At 49.0% G+C, this 14878-nt stretch overlaps 1 protein-coding gene across 1 annotated transcript; it reads left to right on the top strand.

Moving 5' to 3' along the window:
• Positions 1 to 1765: 1765 nt before the first annotated feature.
• Positions 1766 to 14678, top strand: LTA (lymphotoxin alpha). The gene is made up of 5 exons (XM_056128010.1): positions 1766 to 1786; positions 13127 to 13222; positions 13639 to 13746; positions 13886 to 13991; positions 14272 to 14678. Exons 1-5 carry the CDS (start codon positions 1766 to 1768, stop codon positions 14676 to 14678), a joined length of 738 nt encoding a protein of 245 aa, XP_055983985.1.
• Positions 14679 to 14878: the final 200 nt, after the last annotated feature.

Below are 14878 nucleotides of genomic sequence, written 5' to 3'. Positions count from 1 at the left end.
CCCCTCGACTCTGCCATTTCCTAATAAGACCTGGTTCCACATCTCGCTCCTGGCGTCTCCTCTGACTTTTTCCATCGCTGAGGTTTTCATCACTCATGACATCTCCTTTTCCTCCCCGCTTGCAACAACCCACAGCCTCTACACAGCTGTGACATGCGCACAACGCACTCACATGTGCCCTTGGTGGCAGACATGAGCCCTTTTCTTGCCCCGCACCCCTTGAACCATCAGCTAGCGGAAGACCCCGTGGCCCCCACCTGACTCGGCTCTCCTGTGCGGGGCTCCTGTCTCCAAGGAGCAGCTGGAGAAAATAATGTGAACAGAGGCCCCCAAAAAAAGGGAAGGAAAAACAGTTTCTCTCCTCCCCAGGCTGAACCACATCCTCCTCCCTACTTCACACCCCATCCCCCCCTCCCCACTCAGGGCTTTCCCTTTGCTGAGTCATTGAATGGCCTGGGTTGGGGGCAGCTGGAGCTGGAGGACCACGAGCAGGTGGTGGGAGGACCGGGATAGCAGCAGAGTGGCTGGAGGAAGAGGCCTGTGGGGAGTGGAATTTTGGTTGCTAAAATTAGGAGCAGGGGACGGAGGAGGAAAGAGCCAAGTTATGTAACCTGGATTGTCTGTTCTTGGGCAACCAGGATCCGCACCCAGGCTTCTCTCCCCTCCAGCTGCTCAGCCCCTCTCGGTTCCAGAGCCCAGCTCCTACTCTGACCCCACAAACCCAGGCTTCACTGGACAGCCGAGGCCTAGCACCCCAGATGAGTGTCTTCTCTCTTGAGCTTGAGAAAAGGTCCTGACAGGGAGAGGGTCTGGGATCCCCACGGAGGAGGGAGTGGGATGCCATCCCCCCAGTAACCAAACTAAGTTCTCACCCCAACTCTCTGGAACTGGAATAGGAAGTTACAGACAGTACCAAACCCCACTATCGTCCTGACACGCAGCAAGGAACTTGGTGACAAGAAAGGGCAGGGCCGAAAGGAGAATCCAGGCGTGTGCCGGCGTGTGCTCAGTTGGCACATGTCTACATCAGAGAATCTCATGCATCAGAAACTTATTTTTTAGATTTGCAGCCTTTATCTACTGAGGAAAAGCCCAGGAATGGACACACAAGATAGGAAGGAGAAGCCCCTGGGATAGGAGCATGGGGCAGTCGTGAAACCCTCAAAGAAGCCAGAGCCAGGAGATCAGTCTGGGCCTTCCCAGGCTCAGGCAGATGTCCGGGGGCAGGAGGAGGAAGGGCTGGTGAGAAAGATCTTGTGAGAGGAAGCTGCCGTGATTCAGAGCAGAGGCTAAGTAAGGACTGTGAGCAACCCAGGCGTCCAGTTCCTCTCACAGGCTGGAGATTTCGGAAGTGGCATGCAAAGAGCCCGGGTTTGAGGTCCCGGGGGTGAGGGTCTCTCCGGCAGTGGGGGTGTTGAAAGGTAAGCAGTAGAGAACTGGGCTGTCTACATCTGCTCAGCTACCAAGAGGTCTGAGTTCTTCTCGCTCGCTCTGGTTCTTAGGCACGTCATTTTGCTTCTGGAGTTATATATAAAAGCAAAGCAAACTAAGCTCCCGTACCTGCCCCTGCTCCCCCAGACCTCCTCCTCCTCCACGTCTCTTCCTGGTGTCTGGCCCCCAGCCCTCTGGGGGGGGTTCCCCTGAGATGAGGGCTGTTCACTTTCTCTGACCACATAGTTTCCGCTTCTGTGTCTCTGTTTCATAGGCTGATAAAAATAATGAGCCCCAGAGGCCTTGGCTTCCTCTGACCCCTTGGGACCTAGCGATGGGCATCCTGTTCGACACAGTAGGGGCAAGGTGGGGGCCTAGGGATCCCCAAGGGGTGACACAGTGCCTACCATGCAACACCGGGAAGGTGAAGTCTACATGTTCTTTATTACTGGAATCAGAAGTCAGTTCTCTATAGGCTACTTTGGGGTTCGGTTAGAGAAACAGGACTGGGGATGAGACTAATGATAAAAAAAAAGAGCTCCGCTGGGGGATTTGGGTTGGGAGGATTTGGGATAAGACTGGGAGGGGCTGAGCCATAGTACAGCAGGTGCGGTGTTTTCCTTGCATGCAGCTGCCTGGGTTTAATCCCTGACACTCCTGTATGTTCCCCCAAGCCCACCAGAATTTTTTTTTTTATTTTTGTGAATCTCCATGAGACTCAGTTACAGACTTACAAATTTTCCTGATTACGTTTCAATCAAACAATGTCGGAGTACGCTCCCTCCACCAGTGCCCTTTCTCCACAAATGTTCCCAGTGTCCCTCCTGCCACTCCCACCTCTTCCCTCCCCCTGCCTCTGTGACAGGCACGTTCCCTATTACTCTCCTTTTGGATGTTATGGTTTGCAATATAGGCACTAAGCAGCCATCACGTTTGGTCCATAGTCTACTTTCAGCACTCATCTCCCATCACGAGTGATCCCTCCAACCATCATTTACTTAGTGGTCTCTTCCCCCTCCCACTTGCCTTTTCCCCCAGTACATGAGATTGGCTTCCAAGCTGTGGGGCAATCCTGGCCCTTATCTCTACTATCCTTAGGTGTTTGTTATTCTCCTATTATGTTACTTTGTAGTCCGCAAATGGGTGCAGTCATTCTGCATCTGTCCCGCTCTTTCTGACTCATTTCGCTTAGCATGATACTCTCCATGTTGATCCACTTACATGCACATTTCATGGATTCATCTTTTTTAACAGCTGCATAGTATTCCATTGTGTAGATATACCAACATTTCTTTAGCAAGTCATCTGTTCTCAGGCACTCGGGTTTTTTCCAGATTCTAAGCCCACCAGAATTGAGCTCTGAGCACTACCGGATGTGGCCACAGAACAAAACAAAAAAGGGTCTGGAAAGGACCCCTTTCATCATAGTACAACTAGATGTATAGCCCAAAGATAAACTCAGCTGCATATTTGCAGTCTATTAAGGGAGGCAGGCCCATACTAAATTTTGGTTGAAGTCATGCCAAATACGGTACAGTGGATGCAGAAAAGAAGGAAGTGAATTCCAGGGGGCATTTGAGCTGACACTGATGAATGAGAGGATTTCTGTGGGTAGAGCTGGATAACAAGGCTCTGCAGATAAGTGAGATGGCTTGAGTAGAACTTGGGAAACAGTATGTTAAGAAAAAGAGTGTGTAGAATGTCTCAAAGTAGGCATCAGGTATCAGTAAATGTGTCAAAGAAAGGAACCAAAGAACACCAGAGTAAGGGATTTGGACTTTGTCCTGAGGAGAGTGGCACTGGTGACAGCTGAAGAGGGAAACAGGAGAGTGCTCCAGGAATACAGCAAAGGGGCAGAGGTGTGTGTGTGTGGGGGGGGGGGAGTCATCTTTTTTTTTTTTTTGACACTTAAAATGTATTAACCGCCTTTTCCTGATATCGCTACTCTTTGCCAACAACCGACCCAGAAGGTGGGTGGTGGTGGATGAGGGAACCAAGGCTTATGAACAGTCTAACTAGCTGATGACCATGTCCTCAAAAATGGTCAAGTTAGTATTAACCTCACCCCACTACTCCAAGAATGGAAATTTCTGTTTAAGTCCCTTTTTCCAAATTGTATTAAAGGAAGAAACATTGGGAGCCAGGGAGATGGCTCAAAGGGCTGGAGCTCATGATTTACAGACAGAAGCCCTGGGTTTGACCCCTGGCACTGAATGACCCCGAGCACTGCCGGGGGCAACCCCCAGGACTGAGCCCAGAGTAGTCCCAAAACTGGGAACAAAAATATTATATACAAATAGATAAGTCTGTACATAGTTTATTATTTTAGGAACATATCAACTTGGAAAAGCTAAGAGAACTGATTAGATCACGGAAGTGGGATAAACATCTTAAATGACTCAAATTTTGTGCCTGAACCAAGAAGGAGATGCCTGTCTGAGAGGAAAGTCGAAGGAGCTCAGCCTTGGATATTGGTTCCCTGCTATTTTTAAGCACCTGATAAGATCAGGCACTCGGTTAGACAATGGTATAAATAAAATCACTGCCCTCAGACCTTGGCAAAATATACAGGTGACAGCTACACATAACAGCTACCCAGGTACTTATTGTAATGAACAGTTCTGGGCTTGAGATGCTCAAACTCAAGTGGGGATTTCCAGCAAGCAGGTCTGGAGTTTGAGAGAACTTTGGGCTAAGAGAAAAGATTTGGGTATCAATCTCTTCCCAAGCAGTCAAACCTCTAATGGAATGTGATTGAATTGGAGAGCCCCAAGAATGATCCGAAGAAGGAGCCTAGGGAGCTGGAGCAATAGCACAGTGGGTAGGGTGTTTGCCTTGCATGTGGCCAACCTGGGTTCGAGTCCCAGCATCCCATATGGTCCCCTGAACACCACCAGGAGTAATTCCTGAGTGCAGAGCGTAAGAGAGAGGTTGGTTGAGCAGTCAAAATTAAGACCAGATTCAACTCCAACCCATATCTGATACTTCAGAAAGGTCAAATAGGAACTAAAGAGTTACAAGATTTTGAGAAAATGATGTCCATTTATCAGAGGGGTAAGAATCACTTTCCATAAGTTGAGGAATGAGTGGGTGGTAAGGAAAAGGAGGTGGTGGCCGCAAAGCCTTAGAATGGCAGACCCAGAAGACAGCTACCAATCATTTCTAGTTCAACCCGCAAAGTTTACAAATGAGGAAAATTTTACCAGTTCCTGAAAAAAGTGGTTAGTTAAGGATTTTCATCTCGAGACCTCACACAAAGGAAAATGGTGAGCAATGGATTGGATATTTGAGGAAGGGATTTTTATATAAATGCATAAATTTATATGTGCATCCAGATAGCATGAATATGTTTTAAAATGAAGAGAATGCGTGAAGAGAAGAAGTACTAAAATCACTGATTAAGGAGCACAGGGATTTCAGAGGTAGGTGGCCAGGATTTGGAGGCTTCTGGGGATGAGAGGCAACTGCAATGCTTAGCGGCTCAGAAGAAACACGCAACAGAGACCACTGTATTTACCCAAATCAAGTTTTTCATGATTAGTTAGGCAAGTGATTCTGCAGCGCTAGTGAATGGGTCAGGGTGATAGTATAGAGAGTACAGGGGGGTGATTTACTTACACATGGCTGATTCAGGCCCAATCCCCAGTACTACATATGCTCCCCAAGCCCACCAGGAGTTGTTTCTGAGTGCAGAGCCAGGAGTAAGCCCTGAGCACCACCAAAGAGGGCTCAAAAAAAAGTGCTATTGAAAGTAGTTGAAACTTTTAACTATACAGGTTAAGCCAAATAGATAAAAATCCTGCAAGATTTGGTGAGAATTAAGAATTGAGTTGATGGGGAGATGGTATATGTGAGAAATGGGCACTTATCAATGAGGGAAAATTCAGACCTCAGTGATGCTGAGGTTTGAGTACAGACTTCCTCCAGGTTAGCGAAAGCCGAGTATGGAAAGAGACTAAAACTGTTGGCAGTGTGAAGTCCAGCAGATGTCTCAGCACCTGCTTGACAATTGGGAGGCTGCAAGTTCAAACCCCACTGCTACCTGCATGCTAAGAGGTGGGCCTAACAGTCGCTAGCAAAGGCGATGGGGGTGCGGGGAGAACTGCTGAGGTTGAGACTATAAGACATCTGATCTGTGCGGTTTTTAAATCACTAGAGATAGTGGTAGGGGATGAGATAGAAAACCCAAGCCAGACATATTAACCAGCACGGCAGCAATCATGAAGAAGGCTTTTCTGGGAAGGCGGGCGAAATGGCAGATGTCAAAGGCTTCAAGAGAAGGAGAATACTATCCAATAGTGCAGCAGGGAGGGGAGAGAACAGTGACCTCTCCTCTGGGCCCTTCTGATAGTGATGGGAGAGGAATAAAAAAGAATAGCTTTTGGTGCCAACAAGCAAAATGAGTTAAGTATATGCATGTGGGTGGTCTGGGCTTAATTCCACACCACACACATACTGCATGGTCCCCCAAGCACCACCAGGAACAACAACTTAGCACTTAGCCAGATGTAGCCCCCTTATGCACCACCAGGAGTACCCCCAAAACAAATATAGCTTTCCCTGAAGCAAGAAGGCACATCATTAGGGGAAAACCAGGCTAGAGGAAGATGCTTTTAAGAAGATTTGAATATATAAGTTGTTTGATAGGATATTATGAAATGAACTAGTACTCATGTATTTGTGGAGTAAGGAACAGATCCAGGGAGGTTAGAACCCCATGAAAGTTCAGAAGACAAAGTTCAGAGGGTTTCACTTCTGGAATTTGTTGGGGCTAGAGTGATAGCACAACGTTTGCTTTGCACGCAGCTAAACCAGGTTCGATTCCCAGCATCCCATATGGTCCCCTGAGCACCACCAGGAGTAATTTCTGAGTGCATGAGCCAGGAGTAACCCCTGTGCATTGCTGGGTGTGACCCAAAATGCAAAAAAAAAAAAAAAAAAAAAAAAAAGCATTTGTTATAGGGGAAACGTCTTCAAGGATATTTAGGAGAAGTACAAAAAAAATATTTCTTCCTATGGATTTCAACTATGGATTCTTGGCTTGTTGTTTTTCTAGGGGCTTCACCCAGCAGTGCTCAGGGGCTGCTCCTGACTCTGCTCAGGGACTGTGCTCAGGAGACAGTGCAGTGCTGGAGGCCAAACTTGGGCCTCCCACATGCAAAGCATTTGCTCTAGCTCACTGCGTTGTCTCTCCAGCCCCTAATCTATGGGTTTAAATGCTTTCTCCATCTGGATAACTTCATGCCGTATTTCTAGTTCTGACCTTGCCACTGAAATCCAGACTCATATCAAGCTACCAGGTGGTATCTCCACTTGGAGGTATGTCTAATAAGACTTAGAACCTTTGACTCTCCAAGACCATCAGAATCCTCTTCTCTAGCCTCCCATACCTATCCAGTTCTTCATCTGATACTGTCCTTTGTACCCCTGAAATAACACTGAACTCCGGCTACTTCCCTCCACCTTTGTGGCTCCCATCATCTCTCCAGGATTACTGCAATCACTCCCTAATTAATATCCTGGTTTCAACCTTCCCTCCTCAAAACCAATTTAAACGAAGGAGCCACAAAAGTCTTTGTAAAACAAATCCAGTTTTCCTTTACACATTTGCATGCACACAAACACAAATTCATCCACTCACCTGGGCTTCACCTCTTCTTCCTCCCTTCCCCTGCCCCCTCCTTCCCTGCCCCCTCTTCTCCCCATCATGGATCTGCACATGCATGTACACACCCTGACACTGCTCTAACTTCCAGGTTGAATAAAGTCCAATGTTTTACCCCACTCTGAGCTCCTTCCCCCACCCTCTCCCCGCCAGCGTCACTGGTCTTTCTATTCCCCAACGCCCCTGCCTATGTACTTTCTCCCCTTTCAGTATCTATTCCCGTTGCCTGGGATGCTTCTCTCCCAAACCTTCATCTATTACTTGCCTTTCAGGTCTCAGCTGAATTCCCTCTCAGAGGATTTTCCTGACCACTGTGTTGGTTGTGTTTTTCCCCCCCAAGATTTGGGGGTGAGTGGTGCAAGGGAGATGGTTTAGGCCCTACCCAGCAGTGTCAGGTTGGTTTTTTTGTTTGTTTGTTTTTTTGTTTACTCCTGGTCCTGTACTTAGGGGTTCTTAGGGGCAGGAGTAGGGCCCTACAGTTCTCAGCTCCTATAGTATCTCTCTGACTCTGTTCACTATGTTTAAACCAGTTTCCTGTCACTCTAGTTCTTTTTTCTTTTCTTTCTTTTCTTTTTTTTTTTCCTTTTGCTTTTGGGTCACACCCAGCGATGCACAGGGATTACTCTTGGCTCTGCACTCAGGAATTACTCCTGGTGGTGCTTAGGGAACCATATGGGATGCCAGGGATTGAACCCGGGTCGGCCGCATGCAAGGCAAACGCCCTGCCTGCTGTTCCATCGCTCTGGCCCCCTGTCACTCTAGTTCTTGATAGCTCTGCTTACCGATTTATTTTTCAGTGTATCCTTCTGCCTTACCTCAGGAGAATGTAAGCACCATGATCGTCCTTACCTCAGCTGATTTGTTTGCCACAATATCCCTACTGCCCAGGGCAGTGCCCAGCATGTAGGAGACACTTAATAAAGATTTACTGCAGTGAGCGGGGGTAGGTTGGGGGTTAAGGGTAGTGCAGGTAGAGGGGGAAACCCATGAAGAGAGAGGTGCAGGCCTAACAGCTCAATGCATGGCCTTAGTGGTGCTTGGGAGCCATCAGAGGCCCTCGAGTGCCAAGGATTGAACTCAGGGCCTCCCTCACACACGCTAAACACGTGCTCTGACACTTGCATCAGCTCCCTGGACCCTCACTAAAGAGCTACGAAGTGGAGGTTGGATGAAGAAGGACAAAGTCAACCAGGAGAACGCAGAGCAGGGAAGGCAGAGCTGGGGGAAGCTCCTCTTTGGTCTGTGGCTCAGGCTGCACTTCACAGGGCCAGTCAGATATAACTAGAGACTTAGGAACGGACGAGCCGATTTCAAGACGGGCTCAGAAATGGGTTGAAGTCCCTTTGAGCTTCGTTTATTGGGATACGTTGAGACTTCAGGTGAGAGCTGAATTCGAGTTGCGATTTGGGCTGAGGTTAAATTTGGGTTAGGGTTAAAGCTGGCATTAAATCTCGAGTCAGGTTTTGAGAAATCTGACTGAAGTTCAAGTTTGAGTTTAATGTCATCTGAGCCTCGTTGGGAGGCCTCAGATTTCACTATTTTCTCCACAGAGACCACTTTAGAGACTATTTCTCTGAGTTTGGGGCATAAGACTTCATCATCTCTCCCACCCAGGGAAAGCCCCAAACCAACTGCTGGCCTCCCCAAGAAAGAAACCAAATTTTATACAACCTCTGAAACTGAGATTGAAACCAAGATTGCCCCATCTCAAGGAGTATCCTTCAACACATGGCAGACACCCGTGACAAAAAGCCTTGGCCCAGTTCTTGCCCTTCCTTCCTCTGTCTCCTGTCTCCTCTCATTCATCCTCACTTTCTTCCCTTTTCTGTCCCTTAGTCTTTCTCTCTGACTTAAGTTTCTCTCTTTCTGTTCCCACCGTTAATCACAACACCAACTGAGATCATATCTGAGATCGCTTGATCTGCTCTTACCGAAAGAGAGGCAGAGAGGTCAGCAGGAAGAAAGCAGGCAGAGAGATAAGAAAAGGGCCAGGGACTAAGAGAGAAGCCAATCTTGACACAAGAGGCAGTATATTAAAAGGATGAAATGCCAAGAAACTGACCAAAATATTTAAAAGAGGCATCTGTGACCCTCTTCCCCATCATCTCACCAACCCAGCCCGTCGGTTTTGCCTAGATGTGCTTCCTTTCCAGACTGCCACTTCCTTGATACAAATGTACCTTCTCATCTCCTTGCTGAGTTTTGAAAAATAACCGATCTCTGCACTTCTGTTTTCCACCCCCTATACTCCAATCCTTCTTATAACTTCCAGAATCCCCTAGAATTCTTTTCCTAATATTCCAACCTGGGAGTGTTCCTCTCAAACTTTTTCAGTGACTCCCCATTCTAATTAAAATGAAACCCAACCCTCTTTTCTTAATTTTAAATCCGTTCACATGTCAGGTTACTTCTCAAGCCTTATCTCTACCTGTTATATTTGTGCTCGGCTGCATATGTCAGCACACTGCATGCTTTGTGTGATATTGGTGCCAGGAATCAAATCGACGGTCTCCCACATATAAGACAAGTAGCACTGAGCTACATCCCTGGCCCTATATGTTTTTTTAACCTCTTGTCTTTGACCCTACAGTTTTCCTCTCTCTAGAATGTACCTCAGCATTGTCTTTGTCTCAATACTTAATGCCCAAATCACCTCTTCCCCCGGCCAAGTATAATGGTTTTTCAATGGGTTTCCATAAACCAGTTTTTCAGAAATAATCACATTTGTACTTTATCTAATAACTAACCTGTCTGCCACCCTGTCTTTCAGCTCTCAGAGGTCAAAGACTAACTTTATCATCTGTATCCTCAATGCCTTGTATAATGCCCTATAGAGAACAGAGAAAGATAAAGAAATGAGAGCAAGGGGCTGGAGCAATAGCACAGCAGGTAGGGCTTTTGCCTTGCACGCAGCCAACCTGGGTTCAATTCCCATATGGTCCCCTGAGCAGCGCCAGGAGTAATTCCTGAGTGCAGGGCCAGGAGTAACCCCTGTGCATCACCAGGTATGACCCAATAAGAAAAAAAAAGGAGCAAAACAAAGAAATTCATCTTTAGAAGTACAGCTTTTGTTTTATATATATGTATACTAGGTAGGAATCTAACCCAGGGCCTCACAGCAAGACAAGTGCTCTTCCACCCACTCACATCCCTGGCCCCACGCTGCTTTTTTAAACCTGCAACTTATAAGACAAGTGAAAGCTGGTTGATATTTTTAAAATGCTTATGCCAGTGTTTTCTGTATTAACCAAAAACTAGAAGCAAACAAAATGCCCACTGGGGCTGGAACAATAGCATAGTGGGTAGGGCATTTGCCGTGCATGCAGCCGAACTGGGTTTCACTCCCAGCATCCTACATGGTCGCCTGAGCAACACCAGGAGTGATTCCTGAGTGCAAAGTCAGGAGTAACCCCTGAGCATCGCCAGGTGTGACCCAAAAAGAAAAAAAAACGCCCATTTACAAAGGGAAAAACACAGCAGGTAGGGCATTTGCCTTGCAAACGGCCAACATAGCCAACCCGAGTTCGATTCCTCTGCCCCTCTCGCAGAGCCTGGCAAACTACCAAGAGTATCTTGCCCGCATGGCAAAGCCTGGCAAGCTGCCCATGACATATTCTATATGCCAAACACAGTAACAATTGTCACAATGGAGATGGTACTGGATCCGCTCGAGCAAATCGATGAACAATGGGAGGACAGTGACAGTGACTATATTCACACAATATACTATTACATGACAATTAAGAAATGCTAACTGACCCATGCAAACACATGGATGAATCTCATGAGCGTAATGTTGAGTGAAAGAAACCAGAAACCAGTACAAATTAGTACAGTGTGAGTAATTTCCTTTATTTAGTTTTTTGTTTGGGGGGGTTAGGACCACACCCAATGGTGCTTATGGAATACTCACAGCTCAGTGCTTGGAGGTCACTCCTGTTGGTGCTTGGGGAGCTAGTTGGTGCTGGAGCAAGCCCAGACTTCCTGCATACAAAGCCTGAACAGCTTGATCTATCTCGGCCCGTGTAATTTCATTTAAATGAAGTTCAAAAGAAAAAGAACTAAACTGTGGTGATAGAGATCAGAAAGTGGCTGGCTATCTTTGGAGGGAATCAACTGGGACGGGGCATAAGGGAAACTTCTGGGGACCTGAAAACATGTTGAATTGGGCAATGGCTACAGAGTTAGCTACAGATGAAAAAGTATATCAAGCTGTAAACTGAAGAGATATGTACCTCTCTGTACCTAAGCTTACATATCAATAAAAGATGAAAATTTTCGATGACTTCTATTGTTTGGGGACCACACCCAACTGTGCTCAGGTACTACTCCTAGATCAGTACTCAGGAGACCATATAGTGTCAAAACTCAAAACTGGACCCCACTGGTTGCAAAGCATGTACTCCTGCCCAATAGTGATCTCTCTGGGCCATTCTTGATGATTTTTTAAAAAATTTTTTTGTTTTGGGGACCGCACCTTTTAGTGCTCAGGGCTCACTCCTGACCCAGCACTCAGCATCCCTCCTGGCAGAGCTCAGGGTCTGGAAAATGAACCCAATGTTCAAGGCAAGTAACCTAACTGCTACACTGTCTCTTTGACCTCAAACTCAATGATTTTAGAGCACCAGTTGAGCAAATAAAGTTTCTTAAGAACAGTTTCTGAGCTCTCTAGTCAACTTTAAGTCACTGTCTTTTCTTTTTTCTTTTTTTTTTTTTTTTAGCTTTTTGGGTCACATCCGGCAGTGCACAGGAGTTACTCCTGGCTCTGCACTCAGGAATTACTTCTGGCGGTACTCAGGGGACCATACGGGATGATGGAAATCGAACCCGGGTCGGCCATATGCAAGGCAAACGCCCTACCCGCTGTGCTAACACTCCAGCCCCCTTCACTACCTTTTCTAAGCACTCCTAGAGGTGGTAGGGGACCATATTCAGTGCTGGGGACTTGAATCAAGGTGGGCGGGATGCAAGGCAAGTGCCTTACCCCTGAACTATCTTTCTCCCGCCCCCACCACCCCATTTTATTTTGTTGTGCTGAGAACCACACCCAGAGCTTTACGTATGCAAGACAGGCACTCTATCCTGAAATGCTTCTGGGAAATTCTGAAAGTTAACAGTCATGTTCCTTGATTCTGGAGTGTATTTGTCTGTGGTTCCTCCTAAGGTTGGGATGAGGAGGAAAACATCCTTTGGAAGTGTGATGAATGCTTGTCCCACCAGAGAACACAGCTCCATCCCTGAGGACGGGACCAGAACCTTAATCTTCCAAACTTAGACATAGTGGAGAGCAGGAATGGGCTCCGTGAACATCTTCAGGTTTGGACAGTGTCAGAAATCAAAATGAGGCACAGAATGGTGCTTCTTTTTTTTTTTTTTCCTTAAATTTTTATTAGTGAAACACCATGAGGTACAGTTGTAGACTTACAAATTTTTGTGCTTGGTTTTCAGTTATACAATGATCGAATACCCATCCCTCCACCAGTGCCATTCTCCACCACCACTGATCCCAGTATCCCTCCCATCCCCCTCTGTGGCAGGGCATTCCCCATTCCCTTTTGTTATCTCTCTCCTTTTGAGTGCTGTGGTTTGCAAAAGAGACATTGAGTAGCAATCATGTGTGATGAGAGCAGACTATAGACAGAATGGCGCTTCTTGATATGAAACCTGTCAGAGGACCTAGAAAAGACACATACTGGACAAAGGACTTAGCCATTTAGGACAGGGACACAAGAGGAGGAAACGGTCCAAAGCCACCTGCCATCAGCCGAGACTGCAGACGGGTTCCACATAACTGCTCTTCAGGGAACTGGCCTCCAGCCTACACCCCAGCTGCAGCCCCTTCTCCTCCCTGAATCAACTGCTCTTCTCTGGAACTCCTAAGCCTCCATGGTTCCCCTGACCCCACTCCCTTTCCCAGAACTTAGCCGTCTGAGCCCTCAGCCTGCGGTTCTCTCCTAGGCCTCAGCCTTTTCCTGCCTTGACTGAAACAGCCCACACTGGCTAAGCCCTGGGGGCTTCCCCGCGCCCCAGCCCCGGCCCAGAACCCGCCCGCCGCCTGCCACGCTGCACCGCTGCTTCCTCTATAAAGGGACCCAGGCATCCGAGCCCAGCAGCCCCGCACAGCAGGTGAGACGCGCCTGCACCATCTCCTCGGGCTGCCCAGGAGTGGACTGGGGCGTCGGGGGCCCTGGTCTGTCCCCCTGCACTTCCCACGGGGCCGGGGCCGGGGCCGGGGTGGGGGTGGGGGGACTGGGGTTGGGTCCGGCCGGTTCCCTCTCTCCGACTCTCCCCACTTTAGTCTCCTTTCCTCTGTGGCTCACATTCTGTCTCTGCCCTGGTCCTTCTGTGTTCCCTCCCTCTGTTCTGTTTCCCCTCTCACTTTCTGTCTTCCTCTCTCACTTCAGGGTTCCCCCGACTGCATCTGGTTCCTTCTGTGTGTGTGTGTGTGTGTGTGTGTGTGTGTGTGTGTGTGTGTGTGTGTGGCGGCTTCTCCACGGGTAGGAGGCTCATCTTCCGCCACTCACGGCCATGGTTCCCCGCAGGTTCTCCCCATGACTGCATCTGGACATCTCTACTTCCTGAGGGCAGGCGGGGGCGCCCCCCTCCTCCTCCTTCTGGGGCTGCTGCTGGTCCTACCACCTGAGATGCAGGTGAGACAGCAGAACGGGGGTGGGGGGGGCGAGGGGGGCGGGGCGGGGGTCTTGCTGGGGGACCAGGAGGGGCAGCCAAATGTTGGACCGACTCTAGAGGTCCCACTCTAGAGTCCCCTCAACTCTTTTCTCCCCCTAGGGGCTCCCTGGCATTGGCCTCTCACCCTCGGGTGCCAGAAAGGCCCATGAGCACCTCCAGAACCGCCTCACCCAGCACACCCTCAAACCTGCTGCTCACCTTGTCGGTAAACATCAGATGGCCCTCCCCGACTCGGCACCCCCAGGGACCCTCCCACCCCGCCTTCTGGGACCCAGGCTTCCAGTCCACCTTCCCCCATTGTCCCTCAACCCCAAAGCAGAGGCTTCGCACTTCCATCTCTCTTCCCAGGAAGCTGTCTCCTTAGAAACTAGGACCTCTACCCTCTCTGTCCCTCTGCCCCCTCCGTCCCTCCATCCCTCCATCCCTCTGCCCCTCTGTCCCTCTGGCCCCTCCGTCCCTCTGACCTCCCCCCATGATTTTCACAGGAGACCCCAGCACCCAGGAGTCCCTGCGCTGGCAAGCAAACACGGATCACGCTTTCCTCCGCCACGGCTTCTCTCTGAGCAACAATTCCCTCCTGGTCCCCGCCAGCGGTCTCTACTTCGTCTACTCCCAGGTGGTCTTCTCCGGAGACGGCTGCCCCACCGAGGCCAGCCCTCGCTACCTGGCGCACGAGGTGCGGCTCTTCTCCTCCCAGTACCCCTTCCACGTGCCTCTCCTCAGCACCCAGAAGTCCGTGTGCCCCGGCCTGCAGGGACCCTGGATGCGCTCCATGTATCAGGGGGCCGTGTTCCTGCTCAGCAGGGGAGACCAGCTGTCCACCCACACCGAGGGCATCGCCCACCTGTTCCTCAGCCCCAGTAGTGTCTTCTTTGGGGCCTTTGCTCTGTAGAAGATGCAGGGGGGAAAAAAAAAGAAGGAAATTGGTTTCAAGAACTTCTCCCGATTTTTGTCTCCATTCTGACCCTGTCAAAGGTCACCACACCTTTCCTGCCACTGGCCCAGCAGTCTCAAGTCTTCCACCCTCACGTCACCCGGAGCTTCCAGTGAAGGAACTCTAGGCACCCCAGGGAACCACACCTCCCTCCACCC

The sequence above is a fragment of the Sorex fumeus genome, unplaced genomic scaffold (genome assembly GCF_029834395.1).
Source record: "Sorex fumeus unplaced genomic scaffold, SorFum_2.1 ptg000063l, whole genome shotgun sequence".
Lineage (NCBI taxonomy): Eukaryota > Metazoa > Chordata > Mammalia > Eulipotyphla > Soricidae > Sorex > Sorex fumeus.
This window is presented reverse-complemented; position numbering and strand designations above follow the sequence as displayed.